The sequence below is a fragment of the Panthera onca genome, chromosome C2 (genome assembly GCF_046562875.1).
Source record: "Panthera onca isolate mPanOnc1 chromosome C2, mPanOnc1 haplotype 2, whole genome shotgun sequence".
Taxonomy (NCBI): Eukaryota; Metazoa; Chordata; class Mammalia; order Carnivora; family Felidae; genus Panthera; species Panthera onca.
In genome coordinates, this window is record NC_138347.1 from 69,830,785 (window position 1) to 69,851,123 (window position 20,339).

Here is a 20,339-nt window from a genome sequence, read left to right on the forward strand (position 1 = left end):
GGTAGAGGACGATAGGGAAAGGGAGAGGGAAAGAATATAGAAATACCAGCTTCAGAATGCTGGACATGTATCACATTTGTTTTAGATTCAGATTCCCAAGATCCCAGATTTCTGAGGCTCACTCTCCCAACTAAAGAACTTCAGCTGTGTCCTGCTCCTTACCAGGAGCCTCAACACGTTGTTCTCCACATACTCCTGCCTTTGGACCCCTGTGGAGTCTTCCTGAAGCAAACAGACCCTGCATAAACTCAGTTTCATGGAAACAAAACAGAACTTAAAGTTGAAAGAAAAAACAGGCTCTTCTTTCATGCTTGTTGTCTTTGTTTTATTCTAATTTTCTTTAGTTTATAGGTCAGGAAATAGGCTAAAAAAATTTATTTGGCTGTTGTCAGTATAATATCTGATAAAGGACTTATCCAGGATATATTAAGAACTCTTATGGGCACGTGTTATGGTGAGCACTGGGTGTTGTATGTAAGTGATGAATCACTGAAATCTACTCCTGAAACCAATCTTATGCTGTATGCTTACTAACTAAAATTTAAATAAATTTTTTAAAAAAGAACTCTTACAAATCTATGAGCAAAAGATAATTAACCTAGTTTTTGAGAACTGGCCAAAAGATGTGAAAAGACACTTTGCAAAAGTGGATAAGAATGGCCAATAAGCATATGAAAAATGTGCTCACCGTCATTAGTATCCTAAAACCATAATGAGGTATCACTTCATGCCCCCCAGGATGACTAAATTTAAATAGACTGATGATACAAAATGATGGTGACGATATAGAGCAACTGGAACTTTCACACATTCCTACTGGAATGTAAAATTGCTGTTGGGAATGTTTAACATGCACCTACCTTGTGACCCTATGACTTCACTCCCAGGCAACTCTCAAGAGAAATGAAAACATATGTCCACAGAAGGACTTGTATAAGAACTTTCACATCAGCTATACTTATAATAGGCAAACACTGGAAACAACCGAGAAATAACCCAAACGTTCATCAGCCAGAGAATGGATAAATAAATTGTGATACATCTATATAATGGAATACTATTTAGCAGTAGCAAAGAATGAACTACTCAAACACATGACAATATGGATGAATATTAAATATAGCATGTTGGGGTACCTGGGTGGCTCAGTTGGTTAAGCGTCCAACTCTTGGTTTCAGCTCAGGTCATGATTTCATGGTTCGTGAGTTCAAGCTCCACATCGGATTCTGCACTGGAGGCATGGAGCGTGCTTGGGATTTTGTCTCCCTCTCTCTTCCCCTCCCCTGCTTGCTCTCTATCACTCTCTCAAATAAATAAACATTAAAAATAAATAAATATAACATGTTGAATACAAGAAGCCAGACCTGAAAGAATGCATACTGTACTATTTCATTAGTATGAAATCCAAGAATAGGCAAAACTACATCCATTGTGATAAAAATCAGAATATGGTACCTGAGGTATGTCAAGGAGTGGAAGTTGGCAGGAATTGACTGGAAAAGGGCACAAGCACCCTCCCTAGGGTGATGGAAAGGTCCATATTTTGTTTTTTGGTAACGGCCACATGGGTGTAAAAAATTGTCAAAACTCATAGAACTGAATGCTTAGTTAAATATGTGCATTTTATTGTTATGTAAATTATACTTAAACTTTCTTAAATACATGAAGGAAAAACATATATGGGCCTAGTCTATATACAGGCCTATTCATCCTATAAATTATAAATCAATTATCTCTCTTATTCTCATTTTAATTCCTTACTCTAGTTAGAGAAGTACTTTTAAAAGATGGAATACAACAAAATCCTGTTTTGTCTGTCAACCTGCTGGTTCCCAGATCCCCAAGAACTCCCCAAGATAAGTAGATACTAGGTTTTCCTGCTGAGCTCAATGGATCCCTTAGCTGACCTAAAAAGATGTGGGGCAATGAGGTGGGAACCTAGGACAGGAAAGGTGGTATTTTTACAATTCCCCCATCTTTGCTTCCAAGACAGCAACTACCCTTTCCATGAAGAAAGGTCTTAATGTTAGACAAAAAATGGAGTCCTGTGTGCCACAGATGTCAGCCCCTTGTGCCAGACCACTTGTCTATCCCATTCCAGTCTGCATGGCCCCAGCACAGGATAGAAGTGTGCCATCTCCCAGCTGCCTTAAGCTGGTCTTCTCCCTCCCTCTGTCCCCGGATGTTCCTGGAACAGTAGTAGTTGTCAGCCACAGGTCAGTGGTTGTGGGGGCAGGTGGGGGGGGGAGAGATGCATAATAATGGAAATCACTGAAGGGGACAGCAGGGGGGAGTGTCTAGGATTCGTGCCTAGGCTGCCTGGGCCATACTGCCACTGTCTGATGTGGGGTGAGGCTTTCATTCCCTCTTCTCAGAAAAGAAGGTGATGGTCCCTGTGCCATTTCCTTCACAGGGCCACCTGGGGGTATGAGCATGAGACAGCGACCCTGAAAACCATGTCAGAAGAGTTCTTTGATTCACCGATCAGGTGGAATTGCTTTTGTTCAGTACTGCCAAGTTCCCGTCTGTGAATGACGGCAGCTAGTGTAGAGGAAGTGTAGGATTCAGTCTCTCTGTGCAGTCATGTGTTCGAGGGTGAGCCAGGGGAAGTCACATGGGTGAAGGTATAGAGCAGTAACCAGTTGGCAAGTTTGTCTTAGGGCAGGGTTTTCATTCATTACATGCTTCAGTCTTCATTAGAATCATGCCTTTTTATAGCATATATCTGCTTGGATTTCTAGAAGTCTGCTCTTGTTTCCACCTTTAGTCACCATCTCCAGGGATTAGCCTTTGCAGGCAGAGAGTCCTGCACAACAGAACAAGAGAACCACATGGGGCCCCTGGGTTTGATGTACACCAGCTCTGATTGTGTAACCTGGGGCCATTCACGGGTTTCTCCAGCCCTCAGTTTCTGTTTCTCAGAAACAGTGAGACTTAGATATTTAATTTCTGAGGTTCTCTCCAGTGATGAGATTTTTTGAGTAACACCGTGGTATGTTGGACAAAGAAAAAGAATTGAGTTATATCCATAGGTATGTTCCTCACTAGCAGGGTGAACTCTGGGCAGATTCCATCTGTCTGAGTGAACACCAGCTTCCTTTTCAGTATGATGGACCTGGAGATCTCCACCCCGTGTGCCCATCTGGGTCATTGTGGGGGTGGAATAGAATGGGGTAGGCAAAAATTTTTTAAACGGTAACTTACCATCCAACATTTGCTGTTGTTCCTGTGCTGCTATCGACATCGAAACACACGGAGGCATGAAACACAATTACAGGTGTGCATATGTGGGGGTGTGGCGCTGGTGCTTAAATGAGTTTAGGAGTCAGACAGATGCAAAGCAGGGATGGGTCCATGCATGGGCTTGGAATGGGTGAGCTTCAGCTCAGCAGGCTCTCACGGACCTGAGAGCCTATACTGACGGTCGTTCCCTAACAGGTGACAGCAGAGCTAGACGCCTGGAATGAAGACTTGCTCCGGCAGATGAATGACTTCAATACAGAGGATCTGACGCTCGCGGAGCAGCGGCTGCAACGCCACACAGAGCGGAAGCTGGCCATGAACAACATGACCTTCGAGGTCATCCAGCAGGGTCAGGATCTGCACCAGTACATCATGGAGGTGCAGGCCTCAGGCAAGTGACCTCTCCCATCCTCCTTCTTCTGGCAGGGAGGTGATGAAAACAAGAATGCCAGCTTGACACCAACCAGCACTCGTACTCTGCGCATTCATTCTATACCCTCCGACACAGGAACAGAGATTTTTGCCATTTTAAAGAAAAGAAAATTAAAGCATGAGAGCTGAAATAACATGTCTGAGATTGCCCCGTTAGGTACCAGTAAAGATGAGGATAGGTTTGGGGCGCCTGGGTGGCTCAGTCGGTTGAGCGTCTGACTTCGGCTCAGGTCATGATCTCATGGTTCGTGAGTTCGAGCCCCAGTCGGACTCACTGCTGTCAGTGCAGAGCCTGCTTCAGATCCTCAGTCCCCCTGTCTCTCTGCCCCTTCCCCACTCGCACTCTGTCTCTGTCTCTCTGTCTCTGTCTCTCTCTCAAAAATAAACATTAAAAAAGGAAGATACGGATTGGGCCACAGTCTCCTGGTACTGTGCAGAGAATGGGGAACACAAATCATGGAAATTAGCGCTGATTAAAAAACAAATGGTGGCCTGCAGGGACAAACCAAAGGGGCTCCAAAAGCAGCCAGCCAGCCATGCGAATTGTATTCAAATGTGTAGACATGGCACTTCTACTCCCCAACCTCCGTCTTCTGCTCTATCCTCCAACCCCAGCGCTGGCTCCAGGTCTCTGGTTCAGGCCTCTCACAGACCTGTTTTCTTTATCACTGGTCTGTGCATCAGTGTAAGAAGTGATGATAAAAATTTATGGCAAGGTCATATAATTTTATAACTTCTCAAAAAAACAAGGCTGAGTTACCCAGATTTCACTTCTTTTCGTGTTCAAGATTTATTCACTATTTACCCAACAAATACATGAACCCTTCCTGTTACACCTGCCGCTCTCCAAAATGGCCTTTGGTGTTAGAACTGGAGACAGCCATAGCTGTCCCATGGTCCAGCTAGTCCAGAAGGCAAGAAGTCACTCATGGGGGCACATGAACAGTAGAGTGCTGGAACACAGTCTCTCCACCTAGACCCACTCATTGCTTTCACCACTGGGTCCTTATTGGCTCAGGTTTCTCACCCTCCAGGAAGAAGCGGACAGGGGCTCAGACCATCAGCTCTTTAAAACACAGTTGGTCCATGTCCCTGTTGACCGTGAAGGATGTTTAGAATCATGAGAGTGTCAGGCAGACGTTAGTCTGCAAACAAACTTGACTGTAGGCTACTGTGTTTGTTTGAATGACCTGAAGGAATAAATAACAACATTCAAAGAAACTTCACTTCTAACCAGAGGAGAGACAATCTGGTAAATTCTGTTCACTTTGCTCAGCATAATCTTGCCGTGAATTTTCATTTGTGTTGTGAACAGCTGCGGCTGCCCAGGCTTGTTTCCAGGGTGTAGACTGTGCCGCGCATAGCCCCAAGAAGGGCCATTCACATTGCAGTCTTTCTGGTCACTCGTTTAAAAATGGCAGTGCCAGGCCCCAAGTGCAAATATTCTGATTTAACTACCTCTGAATGGGTCTTGAGCGTCAGCAAAATCTCCTCAGGTGACTCCACCGTGCAGCCAGAGCTGGGAACCACTGCTTTTATCGTGATGATTAAATCACAAGAGCTGATGTCTGGCGTGCCCTGGGACAGGAACTTTCAGGTGTGGTCCCCATATTGGCAGCATCAGCATCCCCAGAGAACTTGTAAAAAATGCAAGTTTGAGGGCCTATACAACCTGCCACATCAGATCTTGGGGTGGGGCCCGACAATCTGTGTTTCAACAAGCCCTCTAGGTGGTTTGAATGCACCACTGATCTAGGATCTACTCAGAGTGTGGGCCCTGGACCAGCAGCACCAGCATCACTTGAGAGCTGATTAGAAACATAGAATCCCAGCCCTTATCACCGACTTACAAATCTCAATCTGTACGTTAACAAAATCTCCAAGTCTGTCATATGCACATTAAAATTTGAGATGCATGGTTGGTAATGGCTTGTACATCTTTAAGGTCTTATTAGGGAAGGAGGGGGGGGGGGAACAATGATCCTTTCTCTGTGATTGAGAGCCTTATCTGGACTCAGGGTTTCACCTTAGAGCCTGCCCTCAGGGTGCTCACAATAGCTGGCTATCCAGCTCAGGCTGGGAACCAGGAGAGAATGTACACCTAGTACATAGGAGAGAAGCTGGGATAGAGAAGCCTGGCAGGGATGCTCACCCTTCGTCCCTCGGTATTGATGCATCTGGCAGGAGGAAAGCTTGTCTGCCTACAAACCGCAGCACTTTATAGCAGGGGCCTGACATGACCTGGGCAAGCCCATCTCTGTCCCAAGAGCCAGGTATCCATGGTAACAGAAAGACTACCAGGAGCTACCAGTCCCTGAAGCTGCTTGTGACTGGGGGTCAGCTGTGCTTGGTGGCTTCCTTAACCTTGAGGGCTAAGTAGGTGAAAACACCCCAGGCAGATGCGCTGCCCACACCCACAGTATCCTGATCCAGAAATGAGCTTTGTCAAAAGAGGCTTGATTGGCCTCTTCAGCCCTCTCTGCTGGGACTGGCTGTTCCCTCATTCCTACCACAGCTAGCTAATCAGTCTGGCATAGTCCATGAGGCTTCAAAGGGAGTGAATCCAAGGGTTTCATGCAAGCTCACTTCCTGTCTGCTGCTGAATGCCTGGTCCTGCAGAGAATGCATCTACCTCCTCTCCGGCGTGGAAGAAGGGAGATCAGAGTTGCACCAGGGCTGGGGGGTGGGGTGAAGGTTGGGGTGAACTCAGGGTGGGTCTTGCTCCCCAGGTGGTTGAAGAATGCATGACTTCAGAGACACAGGACTGAGGCAATAAATGTCTTAGTCATTTATGTGTGTTTAATAAACTATATTTGAAGCAAAGGGTAAATAAACTGTTGTCGTAGAAAAAGGACAGTTAAAAAATTAAGCATTTGGTGTTTAGCCCTCCATGCTAAACTAGTTAAGGGCTTATGCTTAGATTTTATAGGAATAAATGGAAGTAGGGAATCTCCATATATTTATTTTCAGGTGTGAAATCTGTAACGTTGAGGCAGGTTCCATTAAATCCCTCTGGTGTGCCCACAGCTGTAACCAAAGCAAAAGCTGTTGCTTAAGTCAGCATTAGCCTTAGGACTAAAAGGCGAATCCTGAACACTTTCTTCACTTGCTCATGGTTCTTCCCTCACTCTAGCATTATCTATTTCAGCCTCAAGTTGGGAGGTGCCAGGTTTTGCTGGAAAGAGTCAAGTTAGAGAAAACATGCTAGGTGAAGTCAAGGTACAAATCCACTATCAGCAAACAGCCTTTGGAAGTTCCTGTTCTTTCTCTTTAGACCTTTCTTTTTCTGTCTAGTGTGGGAGGTGGGCCTGGATTCCTAAAGTCCTCTCCAGCTCTTACTTGCCATGATGATTCAGCCTAAGCACCCCCGTTGGCCGTGCCACATCTCTCTCCAATGAAATCTGACCATGTGGCTATTACATGTGACCTTATAAGAAGAGAATAAGAAGAGCTGCATGTCCAATGGATATGTTGCTTTTGTGGTTTAATCAAAGCATCAAGCTCTTTTTTTTTTTATGTTTATTTTTAAGAGGGAGAGAGTGCACAAGCATGAGTGGGGGAGGGCAAAGAGAGAGGGAGACAGAGAATCTGAAGCAGGCTCTGCACCCTCAGCACAGAGCCAGATGGGGGGCTTGAACTCACGAACCATGAGTTCATGACCTGAGCCAAAGTCGGACACTTAACCGACTGAACCACCCAAGTACCCCTCAAGCTCTTTCTTTATGTGAGGTTTTTAAAGTGAAAACTTTTGGGGATCTGTGGCAATGATACTTAAAATTTACTGTGCTTGGGAAGAACCCACCCCTGGAATTTGAATATCAATAAAAATAAGTTTGGTGGGGATCACTCTTCTCCTCCTTGAGCATAGAGCTTAGAGTACAGGTGGGACAGGAAGAGTGCCTGGGTTGGCATCCAGCCGTACCCTTCCCTGCCTGGGTGTTCTTGAACATGCTGCCCCATCTCTCCAAGCCTCACCTTCCCTGGAAAATGGCAATCATGAGAATACCCACCACGTAGGGTCATCGTGAAGATGCAGTGTGATAATATGTGAGCATGGTAAGGGTTCAAGAAAGTTTGATAACTATGACGTATTGCACTTGTGTTCTAGCACATACTGTGTTCTGTTGCAGTTATGTGTTCCTGCAGCTTCTCCAACAGCCTGAGGGCAGGACTCTTTCTTCCTTCTCTTTCCATTCCCAGCATCTAGCAGAGTGGTTATGTCTTGTACTCACTGCAAGTTCTCAATAACAGTATTTGCTTAGTTAATGGAGTGAACATCAAGTGAACTTAGTTAATGGAGTGAGCAGTGGAAGAGATGTGTAAAAATAACGGGCCATAAATAATTTCACTTGCATCATAAAAGGAAAGAAAAGCCTTGTGTTTTTTCCAAAAGAGGAGCTACTCTGGGGTTAATGGAAATGTGGATCTGATGGGGGCTGAGTGGAGGGGAAGAGAACTTAGATGTAAAACAATGGTTCTTAGCCTGGCTGCATATTTAGAATCACCTTCAGAACTTAAAAGTACCAAGGTCTGGGCCCCATTCCTCAGGGATTCTTGCTTAATTGGTCTGGAGTGAGCCCAGAGTTTTGTTTTTTTTTTAACTTCCCAGGTGATTCTAATATATGGCCAGGGTTGAGAATGCTGTTCTAAAAACCCGATTAAAAGATTTTGTAATTGCTGAACTGGGTGTTACATTGAGGGAATTGCACAGAAAGAGGAGTGAGGAGGGGAGGAGAAAAGAGAAAGTATATTCTCTATTGAAGGCAGGCTGATGTTTAAAGAACACACAAAGAGTTGAAAGACATATCTCTGAGTAGCATAGCCAGGAATACCTATACCTTACCCTAGACCACAAGCACCTCTCTCCTGGAGGAAGTTTAAGTGGTACCCTCAACCTGGCAACAAAGGAAAGTATAGTGAGATTATTAGCTGTGGCCTCAGGCTCTAAACAAACACAGTGTGGATCATTCTGCTGACTGAGTGTAGCATAAAGAATATCTCTGTCCCTGGATTGCTGGCCACTATACCCTCTTATCCAGTGGTTTCCCATCTCAGTTGTGTGTTTGGATCACCACAGGAGATTAAGACTTCCTGGTGACCGGGTCCCCCACCAAGACAGTCTCCTGGGTGTGGCCAGGGCATGGCAATTTTTAAAATTCTCCAGATCTAAAGTGAGCCAAAATTGAGAGCAGTGGTCTAATAACATTTAGACCATCACAGTTTCTAATGATGTGCACTGAGCAAGTCCATAAATACCTCATGATAAGATTTTTTATTTACATTTTTACAAGCCATTCAATGGTTCCATTGGTAATCAACAATGAGTATATTGTAATTAACTCAAGGGAAAGGAAAAAGTGGGAACACAGATATTTTGAGCCTACTAAATGCCAGGCACTGTATATCCCTAAACTTACTTAGTCCTATGACACCCCTAGAAGACATTGTTGGGATTGTTTTTACCCAAGGTCAGAGAGGATTTCGAGCCTGGAAATTCACTGTTAATAGGGGGCAGAGCATAGATTCAAACCTAAGTTTGTCCTTTCCCAGAGCTAGCAGATGCACAGTAGGACATGACCTGAGCCCTTTCCTGAAGAGGCCCATACATTCACTGAAGAGGTATTTATTGGGTGTTATGAGTCAAGCACTGTGCTAGGTGCTAAAGATGCATAGATATATAAGACATGTGGCCATAGCACCAGGGAGCCTGCATTCCTGTAAGAACATGGACAAATTCATGAGGGAACACCCCCAACAGTGTTCTGGTGGAAGGATTGGTAGAAAATACCATGGGACACATCACGGGGCGCCTGGGTGGCCCAGTTAGTTAAGCGTCTGACTTCAGCTCAGGTCGTGATCTCACGGTCTGTGAGTTCGAGCCCCACGTTGGGCTCTGTGCTGTCAGTTCAGAGCCTGGGGCTTGCTTCGGATTTTGTGTCTCCTTCTCTCTCTGCCCCTCCCCCACTCGTGCTCTGTCTCTATCAAAAAATGAATAAATGTTAAAAAGAAAAGAAAACAGAAAATATTGTGGGACACGTCAACACAACTTGCCCTAAAGAGACTGACAAACTGTTTCATTACAGATAGGTTTCACTGCTTGATGGAAAGGACAAATGTGTCTTGCTGTATTTCGGAGAGCCCCTAGGAAAACAGGACTGTGACTAAATTGAGAACAGTAATGTGAACACAAGCAAACTCCATTTGCTGTTGATTGATGGATATTTACCAGTTGATGAGTTCTGACTGGGACTCATGCTGATGCATTTGGAGGCACTGGGAGGGAGGGGTGAGCTTCTATCCTTCTAGGTGCCACTTGATGTACCTCCCATTCACTTCATCTACAACACGATGTGTTATTGAGCACAGAAGTGCAGTAAGCATGGTCTTCACCCGTTTTATTTCCTGTGTTCATCTCTCATAAAATAATATCAAGGGAGGTAGGTGCAGGTGAAGGGCTTGGGTCTCGGGGCAGGCTGGGAGCCAGCTCTGGATGGTATCCTAAGCAGGTGCTGGCCCCTTTGATGAGTTACCAGTTTAGAGGGCCCATTTACATGCGATGTGGCAGAGGTGAGCCATGGGCTTCCCAGAGAAAGACACTTTGTCCAAGCCTAGCATACTAAACACCACAGATGCATGTGGAATGAAAACAAGCTGGAAAAAACCTGCATTGTGGCTGGAACCAGGGAAGAGTTTCTGCTTCTGCAGATGGATCTTAAATTACATTTCCAGAAAGTAAATATGGAGGCCAAGGGTCATTGCACTATGCTGAGCACTGCAGAGATAGGAATTTTTGTATTCTTATTTTTCCTTTCAGTCAAGGAGATGCTCTACCTTGTCCCCTTGGTAAATGAAAATAGTAACTTCAGAGACTTGACTGCCAAAAGAACAAGCCGTTCTTTTCTGTCTCCTACAGATATTTCAGGAGCTGGGATTTGGAATTATGAAACTGGTAGAAAAAAATAAACATGAAAAGATACTGAAATTATTACCATGTAACACCAGAAAAGAAATTTTTCCCACTCTTCCATATTGTCCTTATATAAAACCCTATTTTTTGCCTCTAGAAATGAAGTTCCTTTAGCACGTGTACACTCTCTTTATACTCCTCCTCCCCATATCCGGCAGGTGTGTTGGTGATGATGGTAATGAATTTCTGAAGATATGAGTCAGAGTGATGGGGATGTCTCCCAAAGGGGACTTGTTTTCATGTGACTGTACATTGGGATTGGCAGGCTGCTTGGGTTGTGATCCCCATGGAAGTACATTACCCTTTTGTGACTTATCTGCTGGGAATTTTAGTCCCAACCCCATTGATGGGTGACTCCCTATTTGTGAGCTTCACTGGGTCATAGACTCGAGGATGAGGAGCTGGGGAAAGGATCTGGACGGAACTGAGAAGTTTCAGGGCCAAGTGGTGTCAGGGATCAGAAGGAGGCAAGCAATCCTGAGTTAGGATTTTCTAAAGCTGGTGCACCTGGGTGGCTCAGTCAGTTGAGCATCCGACTCTGGATTTCAGCTCAGGTCTTCATCTCAGGGATCATGAGTTCGAGCCCCACATTGGGCTCCTCACTGACAGTATGGAGCCTGCTTGGAATTCTCTCTCTCCCTCTCTCTGCCCCTCCCCACTTGCTCTCTCTTGAAGGAAATAAATTTTAAAAATTGTTTTTAATTAAAAATAAAAGGATTTTTCTAAAGCTGTGGGTCTGAGCAAGGTTCAAAATTAGAACTAGGTGGACAATTGGAACCAAGAAACAATACAGGTTATAATTTTCATCAAGTTGGAGTTAGATAGCAACCAAGAGGGCATGAATATAAGAAGGCAGAGAGTTGAGAGTTTAAGAGTCAGGAATCAGGAAAGCCATGGGACTAAGGAGCGAGGTCTGTGTTTATCATGTTACATGATGGATGCTCTACGTGCATTATCTCACTTAATCCTCCCAAGGAGCCCCTGAGCAGGTAGCTTATGAGACAGGTACGTATGTAAAGTCCTATTTTACATATGAGAAGAGTGAAGCTTCTGACAGCTTAGATAATTTGCCCATGTTCACAATCCTGACTCAGGACTGGCTCCAGAGCTAGCACACTTTTCATGTGAGGGAATCAAATTCAAGCCACTGGCAGACAAGTAGGCCTGTGATAACTAAGGCAGTCCCCTCACTCTGTGTCAGAGTTTAATGATCCATGCTGAAACACAGATCTGTTTGAGGAAGGCTCCTCCAGTCTGTCTGCTGCTGACGTATAAATAGGAGCACTGGCTTGGTGGAGAGAAAGAGTGTGTGTGTCCACACCTGTGTGGAGAGGTATATGGAAAAAGTAAGGAAGGTGGAGAGGTGGATGGACAAGGAATGAGCCACAGCTTCTGCGTAGTGAGTATTGACTGGAGGCCCCATCACAGGTCAGATGGTTGGCCGCTTATTAATGCTGGGTGACATATCCATAAATGTTGGGAATGCTTGTCAGTGGCTGCCTGGGCTTACTCAGTGCTTTGAATAAGCGGAAGGATGGTGAGCAAACTCTCCTTGTGTGGGCACAACTTTAACATGGTTTTTGTAAATGGATAAGCAGTCAGGACCCATGTGGTACTTCTGGGGTATGTTTATCAGGTGTATTTTCCTGTGTTTTGAGAAACAGTATATGACAGCTAGCATGTGCATTTCTAAGAGTTGCCTTTTTAGGGGACCTAAGCTGTTGATTAATAAAATCGCCACTGCCCAGAGACTCTCGTCAGAACAAACTTGCCATCTAATTATAAATTGCGTCTGATCGGCTAAAAGACTCTGCCTTTGGCAGAAGTTATGGAGAGAGGTTTTGGTTTTTGGTTTTTTTTTTTTTTTTTTTTTTTGGTTTTGTATTGTATTTCCCAATATGATTGAGAGCCTTGCTTGTGAATATTGTAGGTGTTAGCAAACCCCCAACAGTTCCTACTAGTGCTTTCTTCTCTGGGGATGGACACCCTGAGAACCACCTCTCTGTAACTCCGGCTGATAATAAGCAGCTGATGAAATTCCCAGACAAAGGATCAGATAATCCAAAAGAGGTTGCATGGTTTGAACATCCCAAACAAAGGTTCAATATGACACTGTCTGGTTTCACAGAGGGATGTGTGAAGGCTGGGAGGGTCCTGCTCGCGGCTGTTTCCACATTCAGCTCTCCTCTGCTTATTGAAGGAAATGTCATCTTTATAGTACTATTTTTATTTGTTTTTACATGTGTTTCAAATCAGGAATCGAGTTAATCTGTGAGAAAGACATCGATCTGGCAGCCCAGGTACAAGAGCTACTGGAGTTTCTCCATGAGAAGCAGCACGAACTGGAGCTCAACGCAGAGCAGACCCATAAGCGGTTAGAGCAGTGCCTCCAGCTGCGGCACCTGCAGGCCGAGGTCAAACAGGTGAGCCTGGCCCCAACACCTTCCTCCCTTGGTCTGGGCTGCCCACCTGGCCGGGCCCTGCTCCTGGTACGGGGTGAGGCATGCAGAGCCACTGGTGTAACCCAAATGCAGAAAACAGGTGAGTTAAGGAGTGGTCATTTAGTTTTGAAAGTGACGCTGCTATCTACCTACTGGATCTAACGACTAGATCTGATGGTGCAAGCCTCAAACTACAGATGTGTTAGTTTTCTCGCCAACAGTCTCCTGAGACTGCCGGAGCTTTCCCAAGTCGACCTCAGTCACTGAACCTATTCTCTTCCTTTCTATCCTCAAGCCTGACACACAGCTCATGTGAAATACAAATCCTTCATCAATAAACATAGTCAGGCTTTCGAGCCAGGTTGGTTACCTTGGGGCACCTGCGCGCTTACTGCAACACCTGACACAGAGTTGAGAGTCACTGAGTGGTAGCAGTTCCCATTGTTCTTTTCTTTTTTTTTTTTAATTTTTTTTTTAATGTTTACTTATTTTTGAGACAGGGAGAGACAGAGCATGAACAGGGGAGGGTCAGAGAGAGGGAGACACAGAATCTGAAGCTGGCTCCAGGCTCTGAGCTGTCAGCACAGAGCCCGACTCGGGGCTCGAACTCATGGACCGCGAGATCATAACCTGAGCCGAAGTCGGCCGCTTAACTGACTGAGCCACTCAGGCGCCCCACCCATTGTTCTTTTCAACATGTGTGTGGTTCTTATAAGAAACTTTTTTGCCATATTAAAGTCAATTTAGAAAAAAAAAAGATTTTTTATCTGTATGAGACATTATACTGAACATTTTACCAAAGGACACACCCAGACCTCTAGGAACCCCTAGGAAAACATAGTAACCAATGACACATTTTAAAAATATTACATGTTGGGGCACCTGGGTGGCTCAGTCGGTTAAGTGTCCACCTTCAGCTCAGGTCATGATCTCACAGTTTGTGAGTTCGAGCCCCTGCATCAGGCTCTGTGCTGACAGCTCAGAGCCTGCAGCCTGCTTCAGATTCTGTCTCCCTCTTTCTCTGCCCTTCCCACACTTGTGCTCTGTCTCTCTGTCTCTCTCTGTCTCAAAATAAAAAAATAAACATTAAAAAATAGCAAAATTTTAAAGAATTAAACAAAAATATTACATATTTATATTATGAACAGACTAAATTTTAAATATTAGCATAATGAATGGAGATTTTTTTTATTGAGACAAAGTGGGATTGAAGAAATACAAATATAATAGTTCAATTTGTTGAGTGCTGTGTACCATTTACATCTGTCTCTCCATCAATCCTCCAACCGTTCTCCAAAGCAGATATCATTTCCATTTTACAGATGAGGGCCCCGAAGCCTAGAGAGGTCACCAAACAGTGGTCACACTGATGAAAGAGCATGTTACCACCCTCCACTGCTCCAGGAGGGCTTCCTGGCAGGGTGGGCTCCATGGCACTTTTGTGGTTGTTCCCTGTGCTCCACACTCTTTCAAGTAATCCTGACCCCTGCACCCTGTAGGCAGAGCCCCGCCCAACGTATCCTAAGCAGAGAAACATCTTCCTGCCAAACATTTTTTCTTATGTACTGTGGCTGCTACACTGTCGTATTTAACTCTATTAATTTAGTATAGGGGACAAAGACACCTTTTTAATTTAATCATTACTGTTCTTTTATATCCAGAGTATTTCTTGTTAATGCCTAGGTCTTAGCTATTATATTGTTATTTATTATAATGCACAAAATTGTCTTCTGTGCTCTGCTTCTCCCAATCAGTGCTCAGCTAGAGCCTGCATACGCTGTGCTAAAGATCTGTCCTCCATGCAGATGAGATCACTGAGTGCCAAGTAAGGCAGAATCACAGGGCTGCCATCCAGGCTGTTTTCTGTGTAATTACACTGGGACCACTCCTAAATCTCTGGAGAGATGTGTTATTCACAGGAATGTGGTGGAAATCCTAGCAGACCCAGAGCAGTTATGAGTATACAAGTTCTGAAGCTTTTGGTAGTAATGATAGTACTTACTCTTCGTATGAGAAATACTTCCTCATTTATAATCTCAGTTTTTAAAATAAATTTTTTAAACGTTTATTTATTATTGAGAGACAGAGAGAGACAGAGCATGAACACGGGAGGGGCAGAGAGAGGAGGAGACACAGAATCCAAAGCAGGCTCCAGGCTCCGAGCTATCAGCACAGAGCCCAACGCAGGGCTTGAACTCACAAGCCGTGAGATCGTGACCTGAGTCGAAGTCGGATGCTTAACCAACTGAGCCACCCAGGTGCCCCTATAATCTCATTTAGAGAAGAGACCCATGGAGAAAAAGGAGTGTCTGTTTATTTCACAGATGGGGAAACTGAGGCGGCATTGGGTTAGTGCTGCCAGGGCCTGTTGACTGCTTAGCTGAAACTTCAGCCCAGCTTCCTTTATCCACAGTCCCACAGTTTGCCTCTCCTGGGCCTCACTCTTGCCCTCGGGCTCCGGGAGAAATAGGAAGCAGCCCTCCAGCAGAACACAGCCTGGGGGTCTTCCTGGCCTTCACAGCACTACATATTAGAGCACAGGCAGGCACGGCCTGTGCCTGGCACAAGGCGCCTGCCTCATCAACAACACACTCCAACAGGTCATGGGAGTCCTCCGTCGTTCATGCATAGTTGTTCCCATCAGCCGAAGGTGGCGGGAGAGATCATCCAAACAGAGTAACAGGAAAATCATTCCTATTTGACTGTGAAATGAAATACATACTTTTGTTTTGTTCCTGGTTTTTAATTTTATTGTTTGCTCCAACATTAATAATAGAGCTCACACCCTAATTACGTTTTTCTTGACTGGTATGGAAATGGAAATGAATTTTCATCCTCTAAGTATACATCCTGTGTAGAATGGGGAGTTGGGATGATGATAGGTACTTTATCAAATGGGGAAGTGGGATGTCTATATATGAATAATCCAGGCTTGACTAATATCTGGATACATTCCCATTCAGTATTTCGTGAGTTGGAAGACAAAAAATTCTTCTGCAGCAACAAATGGCTTCTCCCCACCATGGGGAAGATGACACATATGGGATTGTAGTTCAAAACCATACTGGATTGCTTAAGTCAGACTGCAAGAAACTCACGAAGGCCTTCGGGAAGGACAGAGGTCCTGGGAGGTGCCAAGGGATAGCTGCTTAGCTAAGCCACCATGCCTCATTAGGCAGACTTGTTTTCCTTGTCAGCGTAGGGCTCTTTCTTTCGGGAGTTGTCTGATCCAGTTTCAGAGAAGGCATTTGTGTTTGATGGAAGTTGGTGGAGCAGGAAATATTGATTTGAAAGCTGTTGACACTTGGAAAGAGGGAGTTAATTTAGATGTCAGTATTGATCAGTGGAGCTAAATTTAGACACCAGCTTGAGAGTTTCTCTTTTGAATATACTAAAAGAAAAAAAAAAGGAAAGAAAGAAAGAAAAAAAGAAAAAGGACACCTTAACTGAAATGCCATTAATGGGGACGGAAAGGGAGAGACCCACAATGTGCTGTTACACAGCTCTGTCGTTAGAGCTCATAGATGAAAAGTTTAGATTTGGCCATCATAACCTATGGTGTAGTTACACCACAATTATATTAAACGTAAGCTTTGAGGAGAGATGATGCTATGGATGTTAGACTGAAAATTATTTTCAAGTATTGAGAACAAATGAAGTTGTTTAATGCAACCTGTGTTCTTTCTGAGGGATTACATAGGACTCTGTATCTTAGTTAAATGGCCCAAACACCTCCGGAGAAATGTTGACTGCTTAAGGAAAACCACTCCCCTGATTATAGCCCATGGTCCAGGGCCCTAGACCACTCAGATGCCCCCTTTCTTCTAGAAAAGTGGTTGAGATTACTCTGTATCCCACAGCATTCTCTGATTGCTTTCCAGGAAAATTACTACTCTGATAAAGATGACCTCACATTTATTAGATAATCCAAGAAGATTTGAAAAACTTACTCAATGGGCATAAAACTAAGTGAATTTCCATATGTATTACCCCAGAACAGTGCATTTAGCAGAAAATAGGCCAAAATGGATTTGTAAGATGTTGGGGCTCTAAGCTATGGGGAAATAAATCATACTTATTTGTCTACTAAAGGCATTGACTTTCATTACTCCTGTGGACCAAATACTGCCCAAAACTTGCTTATGAACAAAAGGGACATTGAAAACAAAGGAGAAAATATGATCCTGTCAAGAATACTGTGTTCAATTCTGTTCACCACACATAAAGGTAGAAAAGAGTTGGGGTAGACCAAAGGGACAAGTACTGTCCATTTGTTTCAAAATGGAGATAATTAAGAAGACATGGTCACAGTCTATAAAACCAGGAAGGATGATCACATACAATCTCTTAAATTGTGAATTTCTAGAACTAAGAAATGCTGGAAATATGACAGGCTCTGAGTTACCATCTGAGGGGTGGGCAATTTTTCCTGCGGCCAGACTTTCAGAAATGACTGTGCCTTGTGATAAGTCATCAGCAACAGCTGGTCTTAGAGTCAGAGGCCTTGAGGGCATCTTCATAGCTTCATTGTGAATGTGACCTAGAGAACCGTATACAAACAGCTTCCCAGCCTGTGTGGTTACAGGGTACAGCTTGCCCCACTGAGATGGCATCATCATTTGTGGGCATCCACGTCCAGTTAACCAAATCCAGTCTTCTCACTGGGGTTTACCTGAGCTTTCTTAGCCTGAGGAAGCAGTAAATCCCCATTTTCAGTTTGCCATCTCAGCTCTGACTGAGCTGAATTCTTGGCCAGCTCCTGAGTCCCTGAACAGTGATATGCCTCTGGTCCCTCATTCTTACCCACCTGACTCTCTCTGGTATCCTGTGGTTTGCAGGGCCTCTGAATTTTGAAAGAAGTATGGAATCCTAAATTCAAAGTGACCCTCAAAGATCATCTAACCTATAGGTAAATCGTTCCCTCAGATAATTGATCAACATAAAATGCTTATGTTTTGGACTACATTTTATGGTTTGCAGAACACTTTTAGGTTACTTCATTTAGTCTTTCTTTGTGACTTAAGCAACCAAAGTGTTACCATTTTGCAGATGAGAAAACCGAGATTCAGAGAGATTAAATGAGGTTTCTGAAATTACACAGGATTAGAAAAACATTTTCTCATTTTTTCTGACAGTATTTCTTCTATTCCCTTGCACTCATTTGGATGCTCATAGAATAAATAACCAATTTTATGAGACAAGAAAATAAAGGACTACAGTAATAGAAAATTATACCAACAAGAGTTGTCACTGATCAGACTACAAAGAATGGTGGTAACAAAACAGCCAAGGGTCCCACATCACATCAGAATTTGCCAGTAAGCTCTACAAATACTGGAACAAAAATTAATAGTCCTAGCCTTTTTTTTTTTCTTCTCATTGTGAGACGGGTAAATGAAGAATCATAGCATTACCTCGCTTTGCTCCAAAACTAAACATCACCAGCTCTACCATCAGCAGGTTTTACATCTTATCAGCCCTGATGTAGAAAGGAAAGGTACTATTATGTTAATTTTGTGGATGAGAAAACTGAGGGTTTTGTGGTTTTTCCAGGTAGTAAAAAATGCCAGGTGTTCTGACTGCAGACTTTGTGTTTTTTCTTCACTATCCCAGTCCTACTTCGAGGACTGACTCGGGTATAAGAATCAGTCCCACCCCCGAACCTAAGCCATGGATATAAACATGCATTTTTATCTTCCTAAAATCAAAATTCCCACTCTGGTGACCTGACATGCCTTTATAAACAGCATTTGGAAGATCAAAATGAGTAAGAATATCAAGGATATGGCATGACTTAATGAACGACGCAGAGACTGGAGCCTATAATATCTAAATGGAAACCTAGTTAATGGAGATCCCCATCACCACGGCTATAACTGATGTTTCCAGTTGGCTGAAACTAGAAGGTAACATATGCCAGCAAGACTCAGGAGGCCCAGAGGGAGTCAAATTGCCCCTCAAACGTTGATTTGTGATGCACACAGAGTAAATGTTTCTCTGACACCCTCCAATGAATCTTGAACTAAGCAAAATGCAATGAAGCATGGCAGAAGGACTTGCATAGTTCAAAAGTATATATTGTGAGTTCCATTTTCCAAAGAGCTGAAGCTTTTGGCCACGCAATCCATGTATGCATGTACCCAAACTCACAGGCGGCTTTAGGAAATCATTAGCACCTCTAGCCAGCCAGCCACAGTACCCCACTGGCATCAGACATTTCCCACATACACACTCTGAGCAGTATTCCTGCGACTAATTGCTTTACAGATTTGGCATCTCATCCACAATCTGCCAGACTGGCCATGAGTTAGCATCTCAATCAAAATAGCCCAGCTTCCACAGGATTTTTGCCCTAGTGTTATCCATGTACAATATGTCATCAGTCATTTTCTGCCCAAGGAGGAAATTTGAGAACTGCCTATGAGGATTGTGGAATAGGAGAGCCCAGGCTTAGTATTTTTCTAACTATTGAGCATGAAGAAGTTGAGAGGGGGAAAAAAGTCTGCAAAAATCTGAAACAGATTGTGGTATCTTCTCCTTTGCCTTAAAGTAACAGATGGATGATATGTACTGATCTTTAAATTTCAGAAGAATCTTTATTTCCTCTCCAAGCGGGCTCTTAGACTCCCTAATAAAGAAAGTATTTGGCAATTTTCTGGTGACAAGACGCAAGGTAGATTTTTAAGGCCTGATTCTTCCAGTGTGATGATTTGCACTTGACTCGATCTTAGCTGGAGAATTGCCACATGTCCATTTCACCTAGGACTGTCTAGACAGTGTCAGCTGTTTCTCCTTCTATTCTAATATTCCATAACTGAATTCTCTTTCTCCAGTACTAATTAAGGTCACCTAGAAATTTTACTTAGCCTAGCCATTGCCTCTAGATAATATAAATCAATTATAACTTCCTCTCCCCCTGCCTTTTTTTTTTTTTAATGATCCAGTGTATGGATTATTTATGCTGTTTTACTTGTTTTCTTTCTCCCTCCTCTTTCCTTTGGGTCATTGACCTGTCAAAGCTCAGACTTGTCTACTTTTAACTATTTTGCAAGGCATAAGAGGTTGGACCCACTTGTTCAGGTGTGATTTGGGTATTGTCTATACAATAGATAATTATTCCCTTCTTCAAAAACATTACTGCATACTCACCACCTGCAAGGCACTGTGCTAGGCACTGTGTGAGACAAAGCATGACACGTATATTGCCCTAGTTTACATTTGGGGGGACAGAGTATGGTGGGATGTTGAACTTCAGA

The 20,339-nt window shown here is 43.8% G+C and overlaps 1 protein-coding gene across 7 annotated transcripts in view; it reads left to right on the plus strand.

Moving 5' to 3' along the window:
* Positions 1–20,339, plus strand: part of KALRN (kalirin RhoGEF kinase) — a 668,576-nt gene that overhangs the window by 367,125 nt on the left and 281,112 nt on the right. For all 7 annotated transcript variants that reach the window (XM_060639748.3, XM_060639750.3, XM_060639747.3 and 4 more), the window contains exons 14-15: positions 3,439–3,634; positions 12,899–13,065. In XM_060639748.3, the coding sequence (XP_060495731.1) occupies positions 3,439–3,634; positions 12,899–13,065 (363 nt within the window). The remainder of the gene's footprint in view (positions 1–3,438; positions 3,635–12,898; positions 13,066–20,339) is intronic.